The following is a 25,906-nucleotide window of genomic DNA, read 5'->3' on the forward strand; positions in this document are numbered from 1 at the left end:
CTGAATTGTTTTCTCACATCTCAAAAATAAAGTGTCTCAGTGTCTACAAAGAGGAAATGACTATCAATACCATTCTTTTACCACACTCCTACTAAACCACCTGAAAAAAGCCTCTGTGCTTAACCAGGGCAAAATAAGCAAATACTTTATCAGCACATATATAAATAATATTGGCTTAAAAATCATCATTATCGGTAGCACATTGTCCTGTGTAATGAGTAAATATGTTCACGATAACATGAAATTGTATGGGTACAGAACAGTCATATGAATGACTGTTCCGTGCGATTAGAAGTCTGGTCGGCCAGTCTAAGCAGAACATTAAATAGACACTGACTGACTTGCATTTAGCTGATCAGAAGTGATTTAACAACCACAATTGCGCTGTGTAATCCCGGGAATAAACACAGTCACAGCAGACGAAAGTTTCTACTCTGTGAAATAGCAATAAGCCAAAGTTTTTCAAAAGAAATCTGACTTGCTGTCACAGCAAAATTATCATTTAAGAACAGAATGTTAACATTGAAAAATGGTTTCTTTCCAAGAATCCAGCACTTGTGGAGCGATCGAGTCATGCTCCACATAGCACGACACATGTTCAGATGTTTAACTATTAATCCCTTTACAATAAGCAGGAATGTAAACTACTTCCCTTCAAGTTACCTTTCACCTCCATTAATGTGGAGTTTCCTTCTTTATTAAATAAAATATTTCATATATTACCTAGAAAGGCAATCACTATATTTTTGGCTATATTAATAGCCACCTACTGTGCAAATATCGAATGCAATAAGATGCAATTAGATTTGATGATATTAAAGGGAACCTGTCACCATGTTTGGCCGATACGAGTTACGGCCACCGCCTTTCAGGGATGATATACAGCATTCAATAATTCTGTATTTCTGCCCCCAACCTCACCTGGAAGAGAAGAAAAATAACTTTTATTATACTCACCCGCGGGGCGGTCCAGTCCGAGAGGTGTCGCTGCTCTTGGTCCAGTGCCTCCCATCTTCTTCCTGCTTGCTTCATGTGGATGACGCGTCCCTGCATCATCCACATAGTCTCCTTGGCATCGTGCTATTGCGCAGGCGTACTTATCTGACCTGTTCAGCGCACAGCAAAGTACTGCAGTGCACAGGTGCTGGGCCTCTCTGACTTTTCCTGGTGCCGGCGCACTGCAGTACTTTGCTCTGCCCTCAACAGGGTAGAGAAATATGCCTGAGCAGGAGCGCAACACAAAGAAAGGACAGCCTCTCATGATGATGGGAGGCGCTGGACGAAGAAGAGTGACACCCCTTGAACAGGAACGCCCCACAGGTGAGTATACTGTTATTTTTCTACTCTTAGAATGCTGTATATCAGCCCTGAAAGGTGATGACCGTAACTTATATCGACCAAAACTGATGACAGGTTCCCTTTAACAGCAACGCTGCTCAAAAGTCTAAAAATATAATCTACCAAAGCTTCAGCGGGTGAAGGTAGCATTGGTTTCTAAGCTACTGAAGGCTCCATTGATCACTGTTGGGGCCACAATCTGGAAGTAGAAAGAACATAATTTCACCATAAACTGGCCTTGACCAGGTGCTCTCTGCAAGATTTCAGAGAGAGGAGTGAAGATTAGTTTTCCAAGAGCCGAGTACAACCTGTGGAGAGATACAGAAAGACCTGGAATCAGCAGGTATAATAGTTTCAAAGAAAACTATAAGTAATGTACTCAACCACCATGGCCTGTATGTAAGACTCCATTGCTTAACAAAAAGCATGTTCAAGCGCGTTTAAGGTTTGCTCACCAACATTTAGACAAGTCTGTGAAATACTGGGAGAATATAGTCTGGTCAGATGAGACCAAAATTGAACTATTTGGATGCCATAATACACACCATGTTAGGAAGCCAAAAGACACTGCTTATCACCCCAAAAACATTGTACCAACAGTGAAGTTTGCAGGTGGGAGCATCATCATATGGCGCTATTTTTCAGCATACGCCACTGGCAAACTTCATATGTTTAAAGGAAGGATGCTGTTTAAATTGAATTTTTGGAGACTTTAAGTCTTCTTTAGGGCTTTGCTACTTAGTTTAGTGTAAGGACTCGTAAGCGTGGGGACCCTTGGCACGGTTTACGAGCTTACGTATTTTGGCCAAAATATCAACTAATACCTCACTATTTTTGTATTTTTTGCACTATATTTTTCTGGGTGCAGCCAAGCAGGGCCGGACTGGGACTAAAATTCAGCCCTGGCATTTGAAGTTACACAGGCCCACTAGTCACATGGTGACTATATAACATCTTTGTACACTTGTAGGTTACAAGAAGTGAGAGGAGATTAACACGACTATATAACATGTAGTCAGAGCTGTGCCCAGTATTTCAGCTCAGTCCTATTTATTGCTTTTAGGTACAGTACTCCTCCCAAAGCTCTGTCTCTTTTTGTACGCATGGTGACAGAATTCTTGGCAGAACTGCTATCCATTGGGCAACCAGACCCCCTGGTCATAGCCGCCCCTATCATACCTCCCAACTTTTGAAGAAGGGAAAGAGGGACAAAGACTGCGCTGCGCGCAGCTGCAAATTTTAGGCCACGCCCCGGCCACATCCACTTCGCAACTAGTCACACCCATGTCCACGCCCAACCACACCCATTTAGCACTGCTGATCACACTGACTGGTACTGAGGGCACAGTGGCTGGCATTATGGGCACACTGACTGGCACTAAGGAAGAGAGAAAACAGAGAGAGAGAAAAAAGAAAACAGAGAGAGAAAGGAGAGCGAGAGAGAAAGAGAACAGAGAGAAAAAGAAGAAAGAACAGAGAGACAGAGAAAGAACAGAGAGAGAGAAAGAAAGAAGTAAAGAAAAGAAAGAACAGAGAGAAAGAAAGAGAGGAAAGAAAAAGAAAGAAAGAGGGGCAAGAAAGAACAGAGAGAGAGAAAAAAGAAAGATTAGAGAGAGAAAGAAAGAACAGAGAGAGAAAGAAAATTAGGGAAATACAGAACAGAGAATGAGAAAGAAATAAATAAAGAAAGATTCTATAAAGATACTATAGCAGCTCGGCTCCCATTGTAGTGCCCACCTGAGTCTCCCGATGCAGGACATATCATGATCCGCTCACATGGCCGGCATCCCCGATTCCAAGGCGATCCTGCTGCCTGCGCTGTCGGAGGAGGACATGGTGATGGATCTGAAGCATTCCTAGTTCCGTCACAATCTCCTCATGAAATTACCTCATTTCCGGTCAGCTGCCAGCACATCACTTCCGATGGAACGTCATGTGTGAGTTTTAAAATGCTCCTCGGGGCTCCGCCGTGTACTCCTGTGTCCGTGGGAAAAGCCCGCTTTGTATGCTTCATACACACTTGGCTCTGCTCCATACATCCCGTACACATATGGCTCCACTCCGTACACACATGGCTCCGCTCCATATACCCCATACACACGCAGCTCCGCTCCATACACCTCGTACACGCGCGGCTCCGCTCCGTACACAACGTACATGCGCGGCTCATCTCTGTACACCTCGTACACGTGCGGCTCCTCTCTGTACACCTCATACTCTCGGCTCCTCTCCGTACACCTCGTACACATCCGGCTCAGCTCCGTACACCTCATACATACATGGTCCTCTCCGTACACCTCATACACACGGCTCCACTCCGTACACCTCATACACACACAGCTCTGCTACATCTAGCCTGTAAACCCCTCCTGACCCCACACATACTTCTCTCATCCAGCACCATGACAACCAGCACAGCAGAGTCCTGCAGACACCAAGAGGCAGGGCTGTGCGCACAGGACCTGTGATGAGGTCACAGGAGAGGCGGAGTTAGGGGTCACATGATCAGGGGTCTGGACAAAGGCTCCTGATCATGTGACCCCTGACTCCTCCCCTCCTGTGACCTCATCACAGGTCCTGTGTGCAGAGAAGAGAGCAGGCAAGCGACGCTATGAGTGGCTGCGGGGGGGTCTCATGCTAGGGCAAGGGTGGGATGTGTGGCGGCTTATCTCCCTGCAGTGTGGGATAGAAAAATCCCGGGAGGGTTGGAAACTATAACCGCCGTGCCCGCAGAGGGCCGGCAGCAGGAACAACGGCAAGGCCAGTGGCTGCATCAACTGGCAGACGGCCAGATGAGTGGGCGCTGCCGCCCACGGCCCACATGACAGCGGCCCAGCGGGAAAATGCCCGGTTGGGCATATTACCAATCCGGGCCTGCAGCCAAGCCCAAACACGTCTGGTCTCACATGAGGGGTGTTCACACTATGATGCATTGAGAGTGTGCTGGCCAGCCCACCTAATGGAAAAGTAGGGGCATGACTAATAGGCTGTGAACCAGACACTATGCAGTACCCTTGTGTGAACAGCACCCTATGCTTTATTTTGCAATTGTATACTGGGCAGTCACCCCCTCCAGGAATAGGTAAGTGGAGAGTGGCTGTTGATCTGGTATTTTCCGCCTGTGTTGCTGACATCTTGCTTTATGGGCTGGCTGCACCCTGTAGTGCATTTGTTCCAAGATCTGGTCAGGTAAGTGCTGCTGCCTTTTTGTCTGTTGTTTAAATTGAGCTTTTGGAGACTTTGAGTCTTCTTTAGTGACTTTGATAATTAGTTTAGTGATGGATGAATGGACAAATGTCCTGACACATTCTTTATAAAAATCTGCTGCCATCTACCAGGATGATGAAGATAAATCGAGGGTGGATATTTTAGAAGGACAATGATCCCAAACACACAGCCAAGGAAACTCTCAATTGGTTTCAGGAAAAAAAAAGCTGCTAGAATGGGTCCGCCAATGACCTGACCTGAATCCAATATAAAATTTATGGAAGAAATTAAAGCTCAGATTTCATAGGAGCCCACGGGACCTTCAGAATTTGAAGAATGTTTATGTGGAAGAATGTGCTATAATCACACCTGAGCAATGCATGCGACTAGTTTCTCTATACAGGAGGCATTGAAGCTGTCATCACCATCGAAGGCATTTGTACAAAGTATAAATTAAATTTCAGTAAGTGTGTTTAATACTTTTTCCTGTGTGAATTCTCATTATTAAACAAAACTTATGGACATCTATGGTGTGATTTCTTTGCTTTTGTGGATTGGATGGGTTTTACCGACATCTGGTGAGTCGGGCGATTCTGTGGTGGTCTGACGCTGCAGGGCGATGGTCTCACTCCCATCCGAGCCTAGTGCGGCAGTATTCGGCATTGTTTGGTGGTGCGGGTGCTTTGCCGACATTTTCTGAAAGCCCGGAGCCCCCGCACTTCCATTGCTGCGATGCGGTGGCCTCGGGGAAAATGGCCGCCAGAGGCGGTGCATGCGCAGATTGAGATCTTGGCAACGTACCACTGAGCACCGCTGAACCTGCCAATGCGTCTTATGGTCCGATGCGTCTTATAGTCTGAAAAATACAGTATTTCACCCGCTATATGAACTAATATTTGTTTCAGTTTTGTACCAAATCTGACTACAACATGGTTTCCAGCTCAAGCAAGCTATAGAAAGGAATTTTTTAGGGGAAGATTTTGGACTTTACTTGGCCAAATTGTGACTTTTTCAGACAAAATGATTTTTTTGATGAGTAAAACTGTCATAAATCGATTAATAAATGTGAGCTGATATGTCCTTAATACCAAAGAAACTATGCATTGCCCATGTTACAGGGTTATATAGATAAGTTTCCAAAAAGAGGTCCCATTCTGTAACATCACGGAGGCTTCTTTTTCTTGTTTTCTGCTTTCTGGACCAAATCTAGAAGAAAGTTTGGAACACAGAGGTCTCCATCACCATTATTATGTACAGAGTGAATGCGGGGGAAACGACAGAGCAGGAAATCTCCGAGGTGCAGCTTCAGCGAATAACTGCAGAGCACTGAGGGATGGTAGAAAAGCTGGCATAATATTGACACCGTTCCTTTATGGCTCAGTAAAATTAGACTTTTTTTTTTTTAATTCTGCTGGTGGTGATTGAAGGGTACAAAGCCCTTGGAAATAAGAATTTGAGGAGCAAGAGGGAAAAATAAATACTCTGATACGTTACATAACTCTAACAAGTCCACTTGATTCTGAAAAGTTGTCCAGGTTAGAGTCACACGACAGTATAAAAAATCGGTCTTATTTCCATCCAGAAAAGTAGGAAGATTTTATTCTCACTTGTCATCTGTGTGCACTCCGTATACAATCCGTTTTTTACTCAGCAGCTATTATTTATAGGACCTTTTACAGTTTAATTGTGAAGTATCATTAGCAGATGCCGATCTGTGACTCCGTATGGTCTCTGATTTTATTTCTCACAACTATCCGATTTCAGAGTGAAATCGTAGCATGCTGCAATTTTTTTCACAGACAGATTCTGACAGTGAACAAAAACGGTCATTTGCACTGCCCCATTGAATAACATTGAGTGCTATCCGATAAAAATTAATAATAAGGAGTGACAATAGAACAATCTTAATCAACAAGAAATTGCATTTTACAGGTAAAAAAATTAAAAAACATTTTTTCCAGTGCAATGACTTGTATATAAGGCCGAATTTAACACTTGAACTAGCGCATGTTTCATAATACCTATAACTACCATTAGGGGTCATTTTGACCCCCATTCAAAAGTACTGACTCTGGAGTAAAAATAACTTTTTTGTTGCCAACAAATTAAAGAACATTTATTTTAACTTAGTAGGAACAGTGTTAAAGGGAAGGTGCCATCCCAAAAAATTTTTTTCAGCAATTGAAAAAATGTAAAGAATTAATGTTTACATTTTCTTAAAAAATATTATCATTTGTTTTTAATTTTGTAAAATATGAAAAATAATTTTAAAAAGTTTGGCATTTCCACTTGTTAACACTAGGGAGAGCAGTTACTGAAATTTGGCACAAAAACCTAGTGTACAACTAGCTCACATTACTGTCCAGCAGTAATTATGGGCGTACAGTGTCCATGATGTTTGATTTTGATATATGATCATGCCCTAAAATGGACACTGTATGGGCGGAATCTGCTGACATGGGTGTGGTGTCACTCCTCTCCTCCCCTACTGGGTGCTTGCTAAGGGAAAAGAGAGGATGACATTTAGGAACACAGTGAGCAGCCATTTTGATGGGGCCTGCAAAGTTACTGACTGTCTTTTCATGTAAAGTCTGGATCAGAACAGGTCACCAATCAGCAGAAATGTTTCCTGGATTTCTGTGGAGCAGATAAGCAGACGGTCCATCCATGTGTATATAACACAGCGCTCTATGTACAATCCCTGGCACCGAACAGGGTGCCCCCCATAGACCAGCACACTGCTCTCCTGAAATACTCTGTGCTGCTGTCACCCTGCTCCTCCACCATATATCTCCCTCTGTGACCCCCCCATAGACCAGCACACTGCTCTCCTGAAATACTCTGTGCTGCTGTCACCCTGCTCCTCCACCATATATCTCCCTCTGTGACCCCCCCAAAGACCAGCCCACTGTTCTCCTGAAATACTCTGTGCTGCTGTCACCCTGCTCCTTCCACCATATATCAGGCCCCTGTCGCCTCGCTTTCACACATCGCCAGGACAGGATCTGAGGAGAGGAATGGGGTCTTCGGTCACCAAGGATGGCAGGCAGCAAGGATTCTGGGAGCAGGGTGACAGCAGCACAGAGTATTTCAGGAGAGCAGTGTGCTGGTCTATGGGGGGCACACAGAGAGATATATGGTAGAGGGAGCAGAGTGACAGCAGCACACAGTATTTCAGGAGAGCAGTGCGCTGGTCTATGGGGGGCACAGAGGGAGATGTATGGGAGAGGAGCAGGGTGACAGCAGCACACAGTATTTCAGGAGAGCAGTGCGCTGGTCTATGGGGGCACAGAGGGAGATGTATGGGAGAGGAGCAGGGTGACAGCAGCACAGAGTATTTCAGGAGAGCAGTGTGCAGGTCTATGGGGGGCACAGAGGGAGATATATGGGGGAGGAGCAGGGAGACAGCAGCACAGAAATCCAGGAAGCATTTCTGCTGATTGATGGCCTGTTCTGATCCAGATTTTGCATGCAAAGACCCCATTCCCCTCCTCAGATCCTGTCCTGGTGATGTGTGAAAGCGAGGCGACAGGCGCAGTCCGGTGTGACGCAGGGAAGCAGGCTGGGGGGGAATGGAGCCATACAGTAACGATAAAAATGAGACCCCTCTCTTCAGCTGCTTCACCAGCCCTCCCCTGACTGCACCTATTACCCCTGACCCGTGTGCAGGTGCTCAGCCAGAACCACCCTAGAATGGGTCCCCTTTTAGCAGATCACAAATAATACCGCCATATACTTCACACACAATGCCGCCATATAGATCATACACAATACCACCATGTAGATCACACTTAAAACCAGCAGGGTGACAGCAGCACAGAGTATTTCAGGAGAGCAGTATCACACGGCAGAGAATTAGATACACGGCTCAGCAGACAGTATCACACAGGAGAGGATTAGATACACGGTTCAGCAGTCAGTATCACACAGGAGAGGATTAGATACACGGCTCAGCAGTCAGTATCACACAGGAGAGGATTAGATACACGGCTCAGCAGAAAGTATCACACAGGAGAGGATTAGATACACGGCTCAGCAGTCAGTATCACACAGGAGAGGATTAGATACACGGCTCAGCAGACAGTATCACACAGGAGAGGATTAGATACACGGCTCAGCAGACAGTATCACACAGGAGAGGATTAGATACACGGCTCAGCAGACAGTATCACACAGGAGAGGATTAGATACACGGTTCAGCAGTCAGTATCACACAAGAGTGGATTAGATACACGGTTCAGCAGTCAGTATCACACAAGAGAGGATTAGATACACGGTTCAGCAGTCAGTATCATACAGGAGAGGATTAGATACACGGCTCAGCAGGCAGTATCACAGGAGACATTATTACAGATATGCCCACACTGGTGAAACTTCCAGCCCCCCCATTATACACTAGACTATGGGCTATATATGTCACTGTCCTCCTCAGACAGCCATAAAAGCAAAGGTGTCAGATTACCAGAGATCACTGGGGCTGTGTGTGAGTGAGGAGGCGGAGAAAGAGCAGGAGGACAGTGGAGCTGGAGCAGGAAGCACGGTGCAGAAAGTGGAGCTCAGCAGATAGCACTGGTCTATAGTAAAATGGCGCCCAGCCACACCTACAGCAGTGAATGGTGCAGCCCACAGGGGCGGGCCCAGTTCTCTGCTAATGAGGCTGCATGGTGGGGTCGGGAGCCGACCGCAGTCTCCTATGTCCAGGGACGGCCATATTTGCAGACTGTATGAGTCCTCCACAGATCTGCAAATCAAGATGGCAGCGCCCAGTGGCTACATTAAAACATTATTACAAACAAACCATTAATCCTAGTTAGTACAACATTTGCTTTAACAACATGTTTTGTTACTTACTTTTTTTTGCAAATTATATAAAATTGCGGCACCTTCCCTTTAAGATCAAGTACAGCACGCATTTTCCTTTTACATGGTCATAGCATGCGGTGTCCAACAGTTAACACAAACAGTACTTTCTTCCACTTTCCCAGTGCATTTTCCACAAACTGGTTTGCTACAGCTTGCGCAAGTTTTAGTTGTTTTGTTTTCGTTGTATCTTCCAACTCCACATTTTCGATGCTTGCGGATTTCTTGTCCTATTGTTTGTGGTTCAGACATTGCGGATGATGGGCCACTTCTTCTGACTCATTTTCAGATAAATTCTGAAGACATTTCAAAATTTCATCACTTGTCAGACCCCTCTGCTTACTCATGCTTCAAATATACGTCGAAAAAGGGACTTGTAAGATCGCAGAAGTAATAAAACGACACTGTACAAACATGCAGAGTTGTAGCTTCAACTGTAATGTTTGCAACTGAAGTGCAGACAGAAATTGCTACAAGAGACAAGGATCAAACATGTTCAGACAAGTTTAGACAAAACAAAATGCTGAATCATCCCTGATATGCAAAGATACAAATACACTCTACAACTAGGGAGAAGCACTGTGATTTTCTGTACTCTGTAATATTAGGTGACTTGCCTACTACTGCTTTTATGTATGGGGTCAAATTGACCCCTTCAGTACTTATAGGTATAAATTGTAAAATCCGGGCCCCTGAAGAAGTTACAATTCATTTTTGTGTCCTAAAATATACACTACCATGAATAAATAAAAGCCACAAAAAGTCAGAACTCATTTGTTAAAATGTTAGAAATTATAGGAAAAAGAAATAGCAAAAGGGTCAAAATGACCCCTCCGGTAGTTTTAGTGTTAAAAAGGATGTAAAAAATATAGTTTAAGTAAACCAAAACAGATTTTTTTAAGAGGGACTTAGATACACCCTGTATTAGACATAAAGGATGGCCTCATACACATTCTGTATGAATTGTCATGTATTCGTACTCCTAGACTCATAAAGGCTGTGCACTGTTGAGGGTGTTATACCAAGACCATGGAATAGTGGTCTATGGGTGAACAATATAATACCAATAAAGGGTACAGTATGTGCATATGTGAAGTAAAATTTCTGCACCATTTCTACATCTCTTGGCAGGATTTTTATTGATTTGAGTGAAGAGAATGTTGACAAACGCAGGGCAAAAACCCACAGAGAATTGACATGCTGCAGATTATTTTCTGCACCAAATCTGCAAGTCAAAAATACTTAAGGCTGGAGTCACACACAAGGTAGAAAAATACGGACCGTATTTTACGTCCGTAATACGCATAAATGGTCCCTAAATAGTGCTCCATATGTCATCCGTTGTCAGGGTGTGGCCGCATATTTTTCTCATGTAAGCATCAGTATGTAATCCGTATGGCATCCGTATACCGATTTTTTCTCGCAGGCTTGCAAAACGGACATATAATGGAGCCCAATGACAGGTTTTCAAATCCAAACGAAAGAATAGATATATACACATAGAATACATATATATATATATACACACATATACATGTCATTGAGACACATATATATATATATATATATATATATTTCACAGAGTCCTTCATAGCAGAATAGCTGCTAATTCAATTGCCAGCTTCTGTCAAATCATTCCCCAACCCGTATATCACAAAAATGTAGAATAGGGTATGGGTAAGAAATGTGTAGGAACAATCAAAACTTTGAAACATTTTTTTTACTGTTATATACCACCAAATTGTGTCAGAAACCATGTAATACTGTATTTGGCTTACAAATACTTAGGTAGAAAACTCATCAAATACTGAAAGTGTGCACGTGACTTTACAGAAGTTTTTATTTAGAGCAAAAGAAAACAATTTCATGGCTTGTCAATCTGACATCAAAAAAATGTATTTGGTGAATGTCCAGCTATGGATCTCACACTTGGATATGAACCCTAATTCAAAATCCGGCAAATGTAAAGAAGGGCAGAGCACGCTTCAATTCTCATACAGGTAAGGGGTAAGTTTCTCATTTGAGTGATGGATATCTTTATACAATGTATGCAGATAATGCTGTCACTCAACACTAGGAATGTGGACAGAGGGTGTTTGATGGGGCTGGGGTTACTGTAGTCCCTCATCCTGATTATTTATTCTAAAGGACTATTACTAGACGAACAGCACAATGCATTTTGTTCATATGTTGGGAACCCCTTAGATCTGTGCTCGCCTGTGCTTAATTTTGTTAGTTCATTAGTTCCTTGTTTGTCTAGCATAGTAGAGAACATAACCAATTCATGACCACCGACGGTAAATAAACGGTGTTTGCTGAGCCTTGTGAAGTGCAGATATTTCACTATGGTCAGCAGTCTTGTTTTGCTCAGGATCTCCAGAGTCCTTCATGCACTGGGAATCCAGGCAGCATGATAGGCAATGAATGGCAAAATCATCGGGACCTGATCGACTCAGGTCCTGATGATGTTAACCCAGTGAATATAGCAATGCAAAAACATTGTTTTTCTATAAAATAGTTTTTATTGTGTAAAAGAAGCAAAACATTTAAAAAAAATAATATACAGTAAATGTGGTATCTTTGTATTCATACTGACTCGAAGAATAAACATGCCTTATCACTTTTAACACATGGTGAACGGTATAAAAACACCACAAAAAAATTCCTGAATTGCTGTTTCTTGTTCTTTCTGCCTCCCAAAAATCTGAATAGAAAGCGTTCTAAAAATATTATGTGCCTGAAAATGGTACCAATAGAAATGTCAACTCGTCCTGCAAAAAACAAGCCTTCACATGTATCTGTTGGCAAAAACAGCTAAAAATTATAGCTCTCAAAATACGGCGAGGGAAAACTTTTTTTTTGTATAGAAAGCTGTTTTTAGTATGTGACAGCAGTCAAACGTAAAAAAAACAAAATAAACCTGATATTGCACAGACCGAGAGATTAAAGTCATCTAATCACTTATATGGCTCTAGGAACGGCATTAAAAATAAATACATCCAATTCTTCACCTGTTGTTGATTTGTTTATTCTGCAAAGATCACAGTAAGGCTCGGCTTACATTTATCCTGCACTCTGCACTGAGCACTTACACTGGAGTTTCTGTGTAAATCTCTGAAATATGTTATTCAGACTGAACCCCAGCAGAAGATTCCGTATACTGCGCAAATTAAGTCACTTTGGATGTTGTCTGTCCTATGATCTGGTGGTGTCCGTCTTTTCAAGCGTGCATAAAAGTGCTCTCCTCTGCAGTTTTGTGCACCTCTGAAAAGTAGACAGCTGAGCAGAGCCGTAGCAGTACATCAAGTCTGAAGTTGCCTCTGCAAGATTCATCACAATGCACATCTCAATATGTTAATGAACTTCCTGATCCAAACTATAACCAAGATCACGACATATCCAGTGAAGAGAATGAGAGTCATCATGAGGCTCAGCTCCAGGAAAACGTGGAGCAAAACAACTCTGCTAATGTCTACCTTACCCCTCGCCAGGTAACCAACGTGAATCACCTTGCTGACACACCACACGTCAGATCGAAGCAATATGACACTGGCTGGCGCCACCAAGAGAATACTAACAGGTATGAACGCACCTCATACCACTATCATGGTGACCCATCACCAGTATACTCTGCTGACAACCGGTTCACATCAGAATTTGCTTAGCTCATCTCACAACGTGATCCGGTTGCCAAGGGACTCATGAAATTCACTGACCACGCTGAAGGTTACAGAGCTTGGAAATCTTCCTTCCAAAATGTCATTAGAGACTTGGGGCTACAACACAGGGAAGAGATACACCTCTTAGTGAAATACCTGGGAGAAGAGTCAGTCAAACATGCAGTAAGGATCAGAGACATTATTATAAACCACCCTCAAATCGGCCTTAAAGAGATCTGGAAGAGGCTGGATGAGTAACACAGTAACATAGTTTTGAAGGCTGAAGGAAGACCTTATGTCCATCTAGTTCAGCCTATTTTTAGTGCAGCTGTTCTGCATTGTTGATCCTGGGGAAGGCAAAAAACCCACAGAGTAGAAGCCAATTTTCTCCATAGGGAAAAAAATTCCTTCCCCTAAGCTGGGTCAACCATCTACCTATAATATTATGTTATTCGTAACCTTCCATACTGTTACTCACAAGAAAAGCATCCATTCCTTTCTTAAATTCATTCAGTGAGTTGGCCATCACCACTTCCTCAGGAAGAGAATTCCAGAGCCTCACTGCTCTTACCGTGAAGAACCCTCTTCTATGCTGGTGCAGAAATTGTCTTTCCTCCAAACGAAGAGAATGCCCCCTTGTTCTTGCCACAGTCCTTGGTACAAACAGTTCATTGGAGAGATCTCTGTATTGCCCTCTGATATACTTGTACATATATATTAGGTCTCACCTAAGTGTTCTCTTTTCTAGAGTAAATAGACCTAATTTTGATAGCCTTTCTGGGTATTGTAGTGAACTAACTCCATTTATCATTTTAGTAGCCCGCTTTTGAACCCTTTCAAGTTCAGTAATGTCTTTCTTGAGCACCGGCGTCCAAAATTGCACACAATACTCCAAGTGCAGTCTGACTAGTGATTTGTACAGAGGGAGAATTATGTTTTCATCTCGTGTCCCCAGACCTCTTCTAGTGCATCCCATGACCCTATTTGCTTTGGTGGTAGCTGCCTGACACTGGGCACTCCAATTTAGCTACTTATTGACTAAGATGACTAAGTCTTTTTCCATGTCTGATTTCCCCAGCAGTTTCCCATTTAGTAAGTAATTGTAGCATCTGTTTCTCCTTCCCATGTGTATAACCTTACACTTATCTGTGTTAAACCTCATTTGCCATTTTTCAGCCCAATTCTCCAATTTACTCAAATCTATCTGTAGTTGCAAACTGTCCTCCTTTGTGTTAACTACCTTACATAGTTTTGTATCATCTGCAAATACTGATATTTTACTGTGTAAGCCATCTACTAGATCATTAATAAATATATTAAATAGTAGGGGGCCCAATACAGAACCCTGTGGTACCCCACTAGTAACCCTGGTCCAATCTGAGTATGCGCCATTAATAACCACTATTTGTTTTCTATCACTAAGCCAGCTACCTACCCATCTACACACATTTTCCCCTAGCCCAAGCTTTCTCATCTTACTTACCAATCTTTTATGTGGGACAGTGTCAAATGCTTTAGAGAAGTCGAGATAAATGACATCCAATGATTCTCCTTGGTCCTTTTGAGAGCTTACATCCTCATAGAAGCTGATCAGGTTAGTTTGACAGGAGCGATCCTTCATAAATCCATGTTGATATGGAGTTAAACATTTATTAACATTGAGATATTCCATAATGGTATCCCTTAGAAACCCTTCAAAAATTTTACCCACAACACATGTTAAGTTTACCGGCCTATAGTTTCCAGGTTCCCTTTTACACCCCTTTTTGATAATTGGTACCACATTTACTTGCCGCCAATCAAAAGGAACAGACCCTGTTTCTATAGAGTCTTTAAATATAAGGAATAGAGGCCTGTCTATCACGTCACTTAACTCCCTTAATACCAGAGGGTGAATGCCATCAGGGCCTGGTGATTTGTCAATTTTAATCTTACTAAGGCGGTTCTGCACTTCTTCCTGGGTTAGGCAGGTAATACTTAATGGGGAGTTTACATTATCACTCTGCATTTCCCCTGGCAAATCCTTTTCCTGTGTGAACTCTGTTGAAAAAAAAGTATTTAAAACATTTGCTTTTCCCACATCGCTCTCTATGATTTCACCCTCATTGTTCTTTAAAGGGCCGACACCATCAATTATAATCATTTTACTGTTTATATAATTAAAGATTAGTTTGGGGTTTGTTTTACTTTCCTTAGCAATGACTCTCTCAGTTTCCACTTTTGCTAAATGTGTCTGTTTTTTACACATTTTATTTTTTTCTCTATAACTTTTTAATGCTTCTTCATTGCCTTCTTGTTTTAGCTTCTTAAATGCCTTGTTCTTGTTATTTATTGCCCTTTTTACATCCTTATTTAGCCACATTGGTGTTCTCCTGTACGGAGAGTGTTACAGCTCTGCAGAGGTAATAGAGAGAGCCTTGTTCAAAAGAATCAATGACTTTCCTAAAATATCTAACAAAGGTCTCCCAAAACTTGGAGAGCTAGGTGACCTGCTACAGGAGGTCCTAGTTGCCAAATGTGTAGGTGACCTACAAGGACTTGCATACCTTGGCACAGTCAAAGGTGTTAACCCTATAGTGCAAAAGTTGCCCTACAATCTACAGGAGAGGCGGCTCACACGTGGTTCCACGTACAAATACAAACACAGTGTTTCATTCCCTCCCTTCTCCGCTCCGTTTTTGTAGACTTTATACACGAACAAGCAACAATCAGAAATGATCCCAGCTTTGACTTTGCAACGTCATATGCCGCAAAACCACCAGCTGCAAATCCACGCAGAACATCTGTGGCAGTGCAAAAGACTTATGTTTCTTCTCCAAGTTCCAATTACAGGTCTGCTGGCCACTCTCAATCAGAGACAAAGGTGCAGGACCCTGACAAGCAGTGCCCGCTTCATCAGAAGCCTCATCCTCTCCTGAAATGCAGAGGCTTCAGAGGAAAATCTATGCCAGATCGCAGAAGCTTCCTGAAAGAGAATGGTATCTGCTACAAGTGCTGCTCATCCACCACTCATCTCGCCAAGGATTTTAAGGTCAGTGTAAAATGCACAGAATGTGGCACCACAGATCACAACACTGCCCTACACCGTGACCCAGCTCCATGGAGTGCACAAAACACGCCAGCTGACAGTGAGCATGGCGGGGAGGAAAGGAGCACTGATGCAGCTACACCAGAGATCACTTCACAATGTACTGAAGTCTGTAAAGGGACAATAGACAGTAGGTCTTGTTCAAAAATATGCCTCGTCAGAGTGTACCCAAAGGGTCATAGAGACAAAGCTGTGAGACTGTATGCTATCTTGGATGATCAAAGTAATCGATCCATGGCTAGCTCAACATTCTTTGACCTATTCAACTTCAAAGGACCAAGCACTCCTTACTCATTAAAGACATGTGCAGGTACTGTGACAACAGCAGGCAGGAAAGCCACTGACTTCAAAATTGAGTCCTTAGACGGACAATTCTGCCTACAACTACCTACAATCAGCGAGTGTAATCAGATCCCAGACAACAGATCTGAAATCCCTACACCAGATGTGGCAATCCATCATGCTCACTTGAAATGCATAGCACACCTTATACCAGAACTCGACCCTCAGGCACAGATAATATTGCTGTTGGGAAGAGATATCCTACAGGTTCATAAAGTGAGAAGTCATATCAATGGACTCCACAATGCTCCTTAGGCCCAAAGGCTAGACCTAAGATGGGTCATAGTAGGAAATGTATGCTTGGGACACATGCACGCCCCATATTCTGTGACAAGTATGCTAACAAATATATTGGAGAAAGGACGCCCATCTCTGTTTCAGCCTTGCAACAACGAGTTCCATGTCAAGGAACTACCACACAGCATCCAACTGCCCAATCATTTAATAGACTTTACTCATGACAGCAGTATGGTGTCAGGAAGCTATGAGGATCAGTTGGGGTGCACAGTCTTCCAAAGAACTAAGCAAGACAACCAAGTAGCAATGTCGGTATAGTATAAGCTGTTCTTAGAGGTAATGGACAAGGGGCTCATAAAAGATGAGACCAACAGCTGGGTCGCACCTCTTCCCTTCAAAACCCACAGACCATGTCTACCAAACAACAGAGATCAGGCATTAAAACATTTCTCCTCTCTTAAACATAATCTGCAGAAGAAACCAGAGATGAAAGGTCACTTTTTCTCATTCATGTCAAAGATATTTGAGAACTGCCATGCAGAACTAGCTCCCACTCTCAAAGATTCAGAAGAATGCTGGTTCCTACCCATGTTTGGAGTATACCACCCTAAGAAACCGGGCCAGATTAGAGTGGTGTTTTACTCCAGTGCTAAGTTTGATGATCTCTCCCTGAATGATGTTCTATTGACAGGACCAGACCTCAATAACAAACTGCTGGGAGCACTTATGCACGTCCGTAAGGATTCCATTGCCTTCATCGCAGACATCCAACAAATGTTCCATTGTTTCCTTGTGAGAGAGAGAGACAGGAACTTCCTAAGATTCTTCTGGTACAGAGACAGTGATCCTACTACATTAAAGAAGTCACAGAGTACCGCAAGAGAGTGCACATCTTTGGCAATAGCCCTTCTGCAGTCGCCATTTATGGACTCAAAAGGTCAGCTCTAGAAGGAGAAATAGAATATGGATCAGATGTCAGGCAATTCATAGAAAAATACTTTTATGTTGACGACTGTCTGAAAGCCATGCCTTCAAATGAGACTGCCATCAGTCTTCTCAGGAGAGCCCAAGAGATGCTTGCTTGCTCCAACCTCAGGCTTCACGAAATAGCCTCAAACATCCAAGAACTCATGAAAGCATTCCCTTCACAAGACTTGTGTAATGGTCTCAGAGACGTGGACCTGGGGTCAGACCCCACACCAATGAAACGCAACCTCGGGCTTCTCTGCAATCTACAGTCAGATACTTTCACCTTTCAGGTCAGCCAGGAAGAAAAGCCTTTCACACGCAGAGATGTCCTGTCTACCATCAACAGTCTGTAAGATCCCCTGGGGTTTGCAGCTCCTGTTACAATACAAGGCAAAGCCATACTAAGAGACTTAACTAAGGAGACTTCTGACTGGGATGCAGCTCTGCCACCTGATAAGAGAATCCAGTGGGAAGTGTGGAAGAACTCTTTAGCAACCCTCTCCAACCTGAATGTGCCAAGGCCATACACCCCTGTGCCGTCTACAGAGATACAGAGCCAAAGACTGTATGTATTTGCAGATGTTTCTGTCAAAGCAATTACTGCTGTTGCTTATCTCAAAACTGTGGACTCCAAATGTCAGAGCCACATTGGATTCATTATGGGGAAGGCCAAACTTGCTCCACAACCAGAGCACACTATACCAAGGTTAGAACTTTGTGCTGCAGTCTTAGCCGTCGAGTTAGCAAAGTTCATCGCATCCGAGATGGATATCGACCTGACACAAGCCAAGTTCTACTCAGACAGCAAAGTAGTCCAGGGATACATCCACAATGAAACCAGGCGATTCTATGCTTATGTCAACAACAGAGTGCTACGAATTAGGAGATCAGTTCATCCAAAACAGTGGCATTACATCCCCACGGACCAAAACCCTGCAGATCATGCAACTAGAGCAGTTGACGCAAGTCAACTAGAGAGCACAACATGGCTCTCAGGAACAAAACTATTGTACACTGACTCAGTTAGAAGGAAATGGGAAAGGCTCATCCCAGATACACGGGGAGAGGAGTGGGAAGAAATTCTGGAGTCAACAATCAGGGTGTATGTGGCGCCACTGAAATTCGGTCGCCACAGAGGTACTGCACCTTCTCCTAAGGTGTAGTGCCCCACCATCCAGGTAAGGTGAGAACTCCTTTCCACGCTCCAACACCCGCACCCCACACACACAGGGTAGTTCTGCACATCCACAAGCGGCTTTGTACTTAGAGAGTAGCAGAGCACCTTTGGGGGTTCCCTGCTTGGAACACTGGACGTGCTGGGAGGTGGGTGGAGTTAAGGCATATAAAAGATTGGGAAAGTGTAGGATTAGGGGCCAGTCTGAAGTCAGATAGAAGGTCGGCGGAGTAATAGGACACTCCGAGAGGAGTGAGGATCCCTGGAAGAAGGGATGGAGGAAGGAGTGCTGCAGCTGCCTCAGTGACCTCAGCCAGCTGACACGGGAAAGGAGAGAAAGGAGAAAGACATAGAACCGTAACCTAAGCTTCCATAAGAAAGAGAGACAAGTACGGATCGAAGGAGTAGAGAGAACAGAGAGGAGATGTGGGTTGGAAGAGGAACCCTGCCTATAGGTTCTCAGCGCAAGGCCGGGGCCCAGTCCCCGAGATTGTATGGACACTTATGGTTCTGCAGCAGACACCGGTGGAGTAGTTGGCTGTAAATGCATTACTCCCATCTAAGACTTGGAGCTCAACAGCATCTGTATAGAGAGCCGGGACTCAGGAGAAGGGAGTCCCCAAAGCAGGCTACAGCTGTCTGCCGTACGAGTAGAGAACACAGGAACATCTGTCAGGAGGAACTCCAGCGTAACTTAGTGCTAGGAGATCTTCACACTTAAAGGCGCAATAGAGGAGACGTTCAGAAAGGTACATGTTGGCGGAGAGTTGGAGAGGAGCCTTCCATCTTGCCTAGGGATTGACTGAGTCTCTGACCCGGAGGACACAGCATGGAGGCAGGCACCTGTGTGCACTACTGACTGTGAGTAAAGCGTTGTAACTGCAAGCCCTGGTGTCCTCCATTCATTCTTGTGCCAGCACACTCTGCACTGCTACATCTGGATACCAGTTTCCACACCGCCTGCGCCTCTATTCATCTATTTTACCTACACTGCCCTGGGATTACAGCTTCACCTGTGGGGATCTACACCATCTAGACTGCAATACACCTCCAGCCCCAGAGGATCTGCATGCAGCGTCGGCCTAACATCCCACTTGCCGAACACCACAGGTGGCGTCACGGACTACTACATTACCAACAACAACCGCCATTGATTTGGGCGCCCAGGGCCACGGACCGGGTCACCGCTGCTGTGATACATCCCCCTGATGCCGGCCCAGTACCGAGTACCCCACAGCCCTGGATGTGAGGGCGACCCATATCTCCGTCTGTTAATAACAGGATGATACAATTATATATTATAAATCAATCATATTTGACTCCAACTCGACTCTTCAAGATAGGCCGATACCAATCATCGGAATGTTTGAGATGCCATTCATTAGATGCAGACTTTATTCATATGATCTGGTACTGTCCTATCGTTGCACAATTTTGGAGGGAGGTGACATCATTATTGACATCTCTGGTACAAATTCCTGTCCCCCTTGAACCACTGGTCTGTCTGTCTGGAGTATGGGATGAGGAGATATGGGGTCAATATGTTGGGATTTTCCTACAGGAGACACTGTTTATGGCACGAAAGATACTGGCATTGCGGTGGATGGGAGGTTCATCTCCATCTCTAGGGTCCAGAATCAATTTAGTGAATTCGATTATCCCATATGAACGCACGTTATATCAAAACAGAGGGTTTTGAAAAGGTTTGGGAGAGGTGGAATTCCTCTCACCTCAATTTTTAGAGTGGAGATGTCACATAATAAATAGCTAATTGTGTGGAAGTAGGCTGCGGAATAGTTTATGTTCTTGTAGGTGTAGGTTCGGTTTAGAAGTTAGGTAGATTTCATCACTCGAGTAATAACACAAGACCATTGTGATTTAATTGACATTATATTTTGCTTTATTTTGTATACAACTGGTATGCACATTTTGCCTCACATTTCAATGTCGTGTGAAACATGTGTATATTTTTGTATTTTGCTTAACATTATATACCAGTATGTATATTGTACACCTGTTTATGGTTTAATAAACGAATTTAAAAAAACAAACTATTGTACACTGAGGAACGTTGTCCAGACACCTTTGAACTTGTGAGAGAGGATTCAGGTGCTGAAATCCGCCCTCAGGGGTCTACACGTCATACAAAGACTCTAGCTACTCTCCTCACCCAGAAAACAGGACTATCCAGTGCCCCTCCAGGAGGATTCGATGCTAAGGATCTCTACAAGCACCAGCGGAGACAGGTACAAAGTCTTGCCAATACATTTTGGGACAGGTGGCGCAAACAGTATTTGTCTACCCTACAGCCACGGACGAAGTGGCAGTCTACCAGACCTAATCTGAGGATTGGTGACCTCGTCCTTGCTAAAGACTGTCAGGCCCATCGGAACCAGTGGTCACTTGGACTAGTGACTGCAACATTCCCGAGTACAGATGGCAACGTCCACATAGTCGAACTTAGGATGGCCAAAGGGGATGAACTTAAGACGTTCTCCAGACCAGTAACTGAGCTGGTCCTATTGTTGCCTTCGGAGAATAAGAATGGTGACATCCGTTTGATGCCAGACGGGGAGTGCTCTGTCTCTGACATAATTCATGATCTTTGACTGTCTACTTGTTTATTTAACAACATACAATGAGTTGCTGTATGTATAGAATGTACAGGTTTCTATATAGTTTAATATTTTCATTGTTTTTGGCTCCATCTACTGACCAAAGTCATAACTGCATGATTATTATGCATTGTACTTCCTGAATTTTATTTTCCTCTCTTTACAATGCATTTTGGGAAGGTTTGCAAAGCCCCCTGGTAAGTTGCAAAGCATCATGGTTAAGTCCAGCCCCCATTTCTCCCTCCAGTTCTCCATTTTATATCAAGCCTGCATTTTGTGAACATCTCATTTCCTCTACTCCCCTTGCGTGAGCATCGCTGATTCACCACATCAATATACCCTATGTTCAATAAAGCACAGATTCAACTACAGTCTCCCTTATTGGACCCCGGTATAGCGGTTTAGCTGCTTGTTAAGCTACATGAATCCTGGTTCATTTAGTGAGGATATGACACTGACAAAAGTAATAATAAATCAAAAATCTATGAAAATGAACAAATGAAAGTCAGACATTGTTTTTCAACCATGCTTGCACAGAATTTAAAAAAAAAATAAAACTCATGAAATAGGCCTGGACAGAAATGATGGTACCCCTGAAAATAATGTGACAAAAGGGATATGTTAAATGAAGGTGTGTCCACTAATTAGCATCACAGGTGTCTACAATCTTGGAATCAGTGAGTGGGCCTGTATAGAGGGCTACAGATATTCGCTGTGCTGTTTGGTGACAAGGTGTGTATCACACTCAACATGGACCAGAGGAAGCGAAGGAAAGAGTTGTCTCAGGAGATTAGAAAGAAAATTATAGACAAACATGTTAAAGGTAAAAGTTATAAGACCATCTCCAAGCAGCTTGATGTTCCTGTAACTACAGTTGCACATATTATTCAGAAATTTAAGCTCCATGGGACTGTAGCCAACCTCCCTGGACATGGCCGCAGGAGGAAAATAGATGACAAATCAAACAAACGGATAATGCTAATGGTAACAAAAGAGACCAGAAAAACTTCTAAACAGATTAAAGGTGAACTTTAAGCTCAAGGAACATCAGTGTCAGATCGCACCATCCATCATTGTATGAGCCAAAGTGGATTTCATGGGAGACGACCAAGGAGGACACCATTGTTGAAAAAAAATCATGCAAAAGCCAGACTGGAATTTGTAAAACTACATGTTGACAAGCCACAAAGCTTCTGGGAGAATGTCCCATGGACAGATGAGACAAAAATGGAACTTTTTGGCAAGGCACATCAGCTCTATGTTCAACGATGGAAAAATGAAGCATATCAAGAAAAGAATACTGTCCCTACTGTGAAACATGGAGGAGGTTCTATTATGTTCTGGGGCTGCTTTGCTGCAGCTGGCACAGGTTGTTTAGAATCTGTACATGGTACAATGAAATCTTAAGACTATCAAGGGATTCTAGAGAGAAATGTGCTGCCCAGTGTCAGAAAGCTTGGTCTCAGTCGCAGGTCAGGGGTCTTGCAACAGGATAATGACCCAAAACACACAGCTAAAAACATCCAAGAATGGCCAAGAGGAGAACATTAGACTATTCTGAAGTGGCCTTCTATGAGCCCTGAAATCCTATTGAGCATCTTTGGAAAGAGCTGAAACATGCCGTCTGGAAAAGGCAACCCTCAGACACGAGACAACTGGAGCAGTTTGCTCTTGAGGAGGCCAAAATACCTGTCGAGAGGTGCAGAAGTCTCATTGACAGTTACAGGAATCATTTGATTACAGTGATTGCCTCAAAAGGTTGTGCAACAAAATATTAATTTAAGGGTACCATCATTTCTGGCCAGGCCTATTTCATGAGTTCTATTTTTTTAAAAATGTGGAAGCATGGTTGAAAAGCAATGTCTGACTTTCATTTGTTCATTTTTATAGATTTTTGATTTATTATTACTTTTGTCAGATTCAAGTTATTTCTGTCACCATTGTGGGTTTTTCTGTCATTAAATGAAGGGTATCAACAATTTTGACCACATGTGTGTATGGTATTTGTGTTCTCAGGAGAAACTGCACAACAAATTATGTGGTCTATTTTCAACTGGGTATTTTCTGTCACATAGGCCCCTCAAAGTCACGTCAAACGTGATGTGGTCACTAAAAATATTGGTTTTGTACATTTTGTTGGAAAAATGAGAAATGGCTTAACTTTTATCCCTTTTAACTTTCCATTAAAAATAAAAAAATATGTTTAAAAAATTATGCTGATGTAAAGTAGACATGTGGGAAATGTTATTTATTATCTATTTTGTGTGATATAACAATCTAGTTTAAAGGGAATCTGTCACCCCATTTTAGCCCTATCAGCTGCCGGCACCGCCATCAGGGGCTTATCTACAGCATTCTGTAATGCTGTAGATAAGCCCCCGATGTAACCTGAAAGATAATAAAAACAAGTTAGATTATACTCACTCGGGGGTCCGTTCCGGCCCGATGGGTGTTGCTGTCCGGTCTGGCGCCTCCCATCTTCATACGATGCCGTCCTCCTTTTTACTTCTGATGCGGCAGAGTAAAGTACTGCAGTGCGCAGGCGCCGGACCTCTCTGACCTTTCCCGGCGCCTGCGCACTGCAGTACTTTACTCTGCCCTCAACAGGGCAGAGAAGTACACCTGCGCCGAAGCCGTGGCAGAAGTAAGAAGGAGGACGACATCCTATGAAGATGGGAGGCGCCGGACCGAACCGCGACAACCACCGCACCCGCCCCCGCCCCCCCGGTGAGTATAATTTAACTCGTTTTTCTTATCTTTCAAGGTTTCAGGCAGTGCCGGCAGCTGATAGGGTTAAAATGGAGTGACAGATTCCTTTTAAAGAAATAAAAATTGAAAGTTTGAATATTGCAAAATTTTCAAAATTTTGGCAAAAATTCTGACATTTTCATAAATAAATGCAAAAAATATACTAGTAACATGAAGTATAAGGGGGTCACAAAAAGAACAATCTTAGGGTCCCGTCACACTAAACGATGCACCAGCGATCCCGACAATGATACGACCTTGCCAGGATCGCTGGTGCCTCGCTACATGATCGCTGGTGAGCTGTCAAACAGGCAGATCTCACCAGCGATCAGGACCAGCGAGGACGCTGGTATCTAAGGTAAATATCGGGTAACTAAGCGCGCGTGTGACTTAGTTTCCCGCTGTTTACCTTGAATACCAACTCCCAGCGCGAGCACGCAGGTATCCAAGGCACACAGCGGGTAACTAAGCGACGCGCGTGCTTAGTTACCCGATGTTTACCTTGGATACCAGCTCCCAGCGTCTTCTTACAGCGCTGGGAGCTTGCTGATCGTTGGTCTCCCGCTGCCACATGCAGCGATGCGTGCTGGCCAGGGGGAGACCAACGATTAAAAAATGGCCCAGGACATTCCTGCACGATCAGCAATACCCGGCGAGGGGGGTCGGTTGCTGATACATGTCACACACAGCGAGATTGCTGGAGAGATCGCTGTTGGGTCACAAAATCAGCGATCTCGCTATTGTGTGACAGGGAATTTAGAATCACTTAAGTGTTCCAGAATTATTATTACCGCATAAAGTGACACTGAGAAGAATTGAAAACATTTGTTTGGTAATGAAAATGTAAACAGGCTCTTGCGTGAAAGGGTTAATTACCGCATCCTTGGTAGTTTGGAGTATTGGATATCAGTTTTTAAATTGTCATCCACAGTGTTTTTCTCTCCACTACATTATTAAATGTTCTCCTCTGACAAGATCCTATCTTTTGAAGCCTTTTTTTTACGCTATGGATCTCAGGAACCTGTGCAACCTAATTATCTATACAAACTGATGCTCTATTTTCCCATAAAGACGCTGCACCGCTATTCTATTTACTTTTACTGTTCTGTATTGGAAGAATCAGTGTTTGGTTTCCTCAGTCATTATTCGAAATGCCTGTGTCATTGGGTAATGAACTGCTGGGCTTCTACAGAGACCACTTGTAGTACTATAGTAATGAGTATTCGGGCTGCTTTTAGCTTTTATTGTTCCTTCTTTAATGATGAAGTGGGTGAGTAATTTGTGGTTAGTTTATAGAGAAATACATACAGTATTTCAAAATGGATAAAAGTGCTGGAACGTTTACACATTACCCTTCCAAGGAGCTTTTATGACATCCCATTCTAAATCCATAGGCAGTTTGTTCCGCCTTTGCAGCTTTAACAGCATGCATTTTTGTGGGAAGACTTTCTCTAAGATTTTGGACTGTATCTGTGGGAATTGTTTCACCTTCATCCAAAAAAAAATCATTTTTTAGGTCAAACACTGATGTTGAATATGAGGACCTGGCTCACAATCTCCATTTAAGCTCATTCCAAAGGTATTTGATGGGTTGAGATCTGGGCTCTGTTTAGCCAGTCAAGTTCTTCCACAGCAAACTCGCCCAACAATGCCTTAATGGACCTTGCTT

General features: G+C 43.4%; 1 protein-coding gene across 1 annotated transcript in view; it reads left to right on the top strand.

Annotated features, from left to right (window-relative positions):
- The first annotated feature begins 1,217 nt into the window (after window positions 1-1,217).
- Window positions 1,218-25,906, top strand: part of LOC141091374 (uncharacterized) — a 102,441-nt gene continuing 77,752 nt past the window's right edge. The window contains exon 1 of the mRNA XM_073576930.1: window positions 1,218-1,320. Within this exon, the coding sequence (XP_073433031.1) occupies window positions 1,218-1,320 (103 nt within the window). The remainder of the gene's footprint in view (window positions 1,321-25,906) is intronic.

The sequence above is a fragment of the Dendrobates tinctorius genome, unplaced genomic scaffold (assembly GCF_039654945.1).
Source record: "Dendrobates tinctorius isolate UK_male_01 unplaced genomic scaffold, ASM3965494v1 ptg000051l, whole genome shotgun sequence".
In the NCBI taxonomy this organism is placed as follows: domain Eukaryota; kingdom Metazoa; phylum Chordata; class Amphibia; order Anura; family Dendrobatidae; genus Dendrobates; species Dendrobates tinctorius.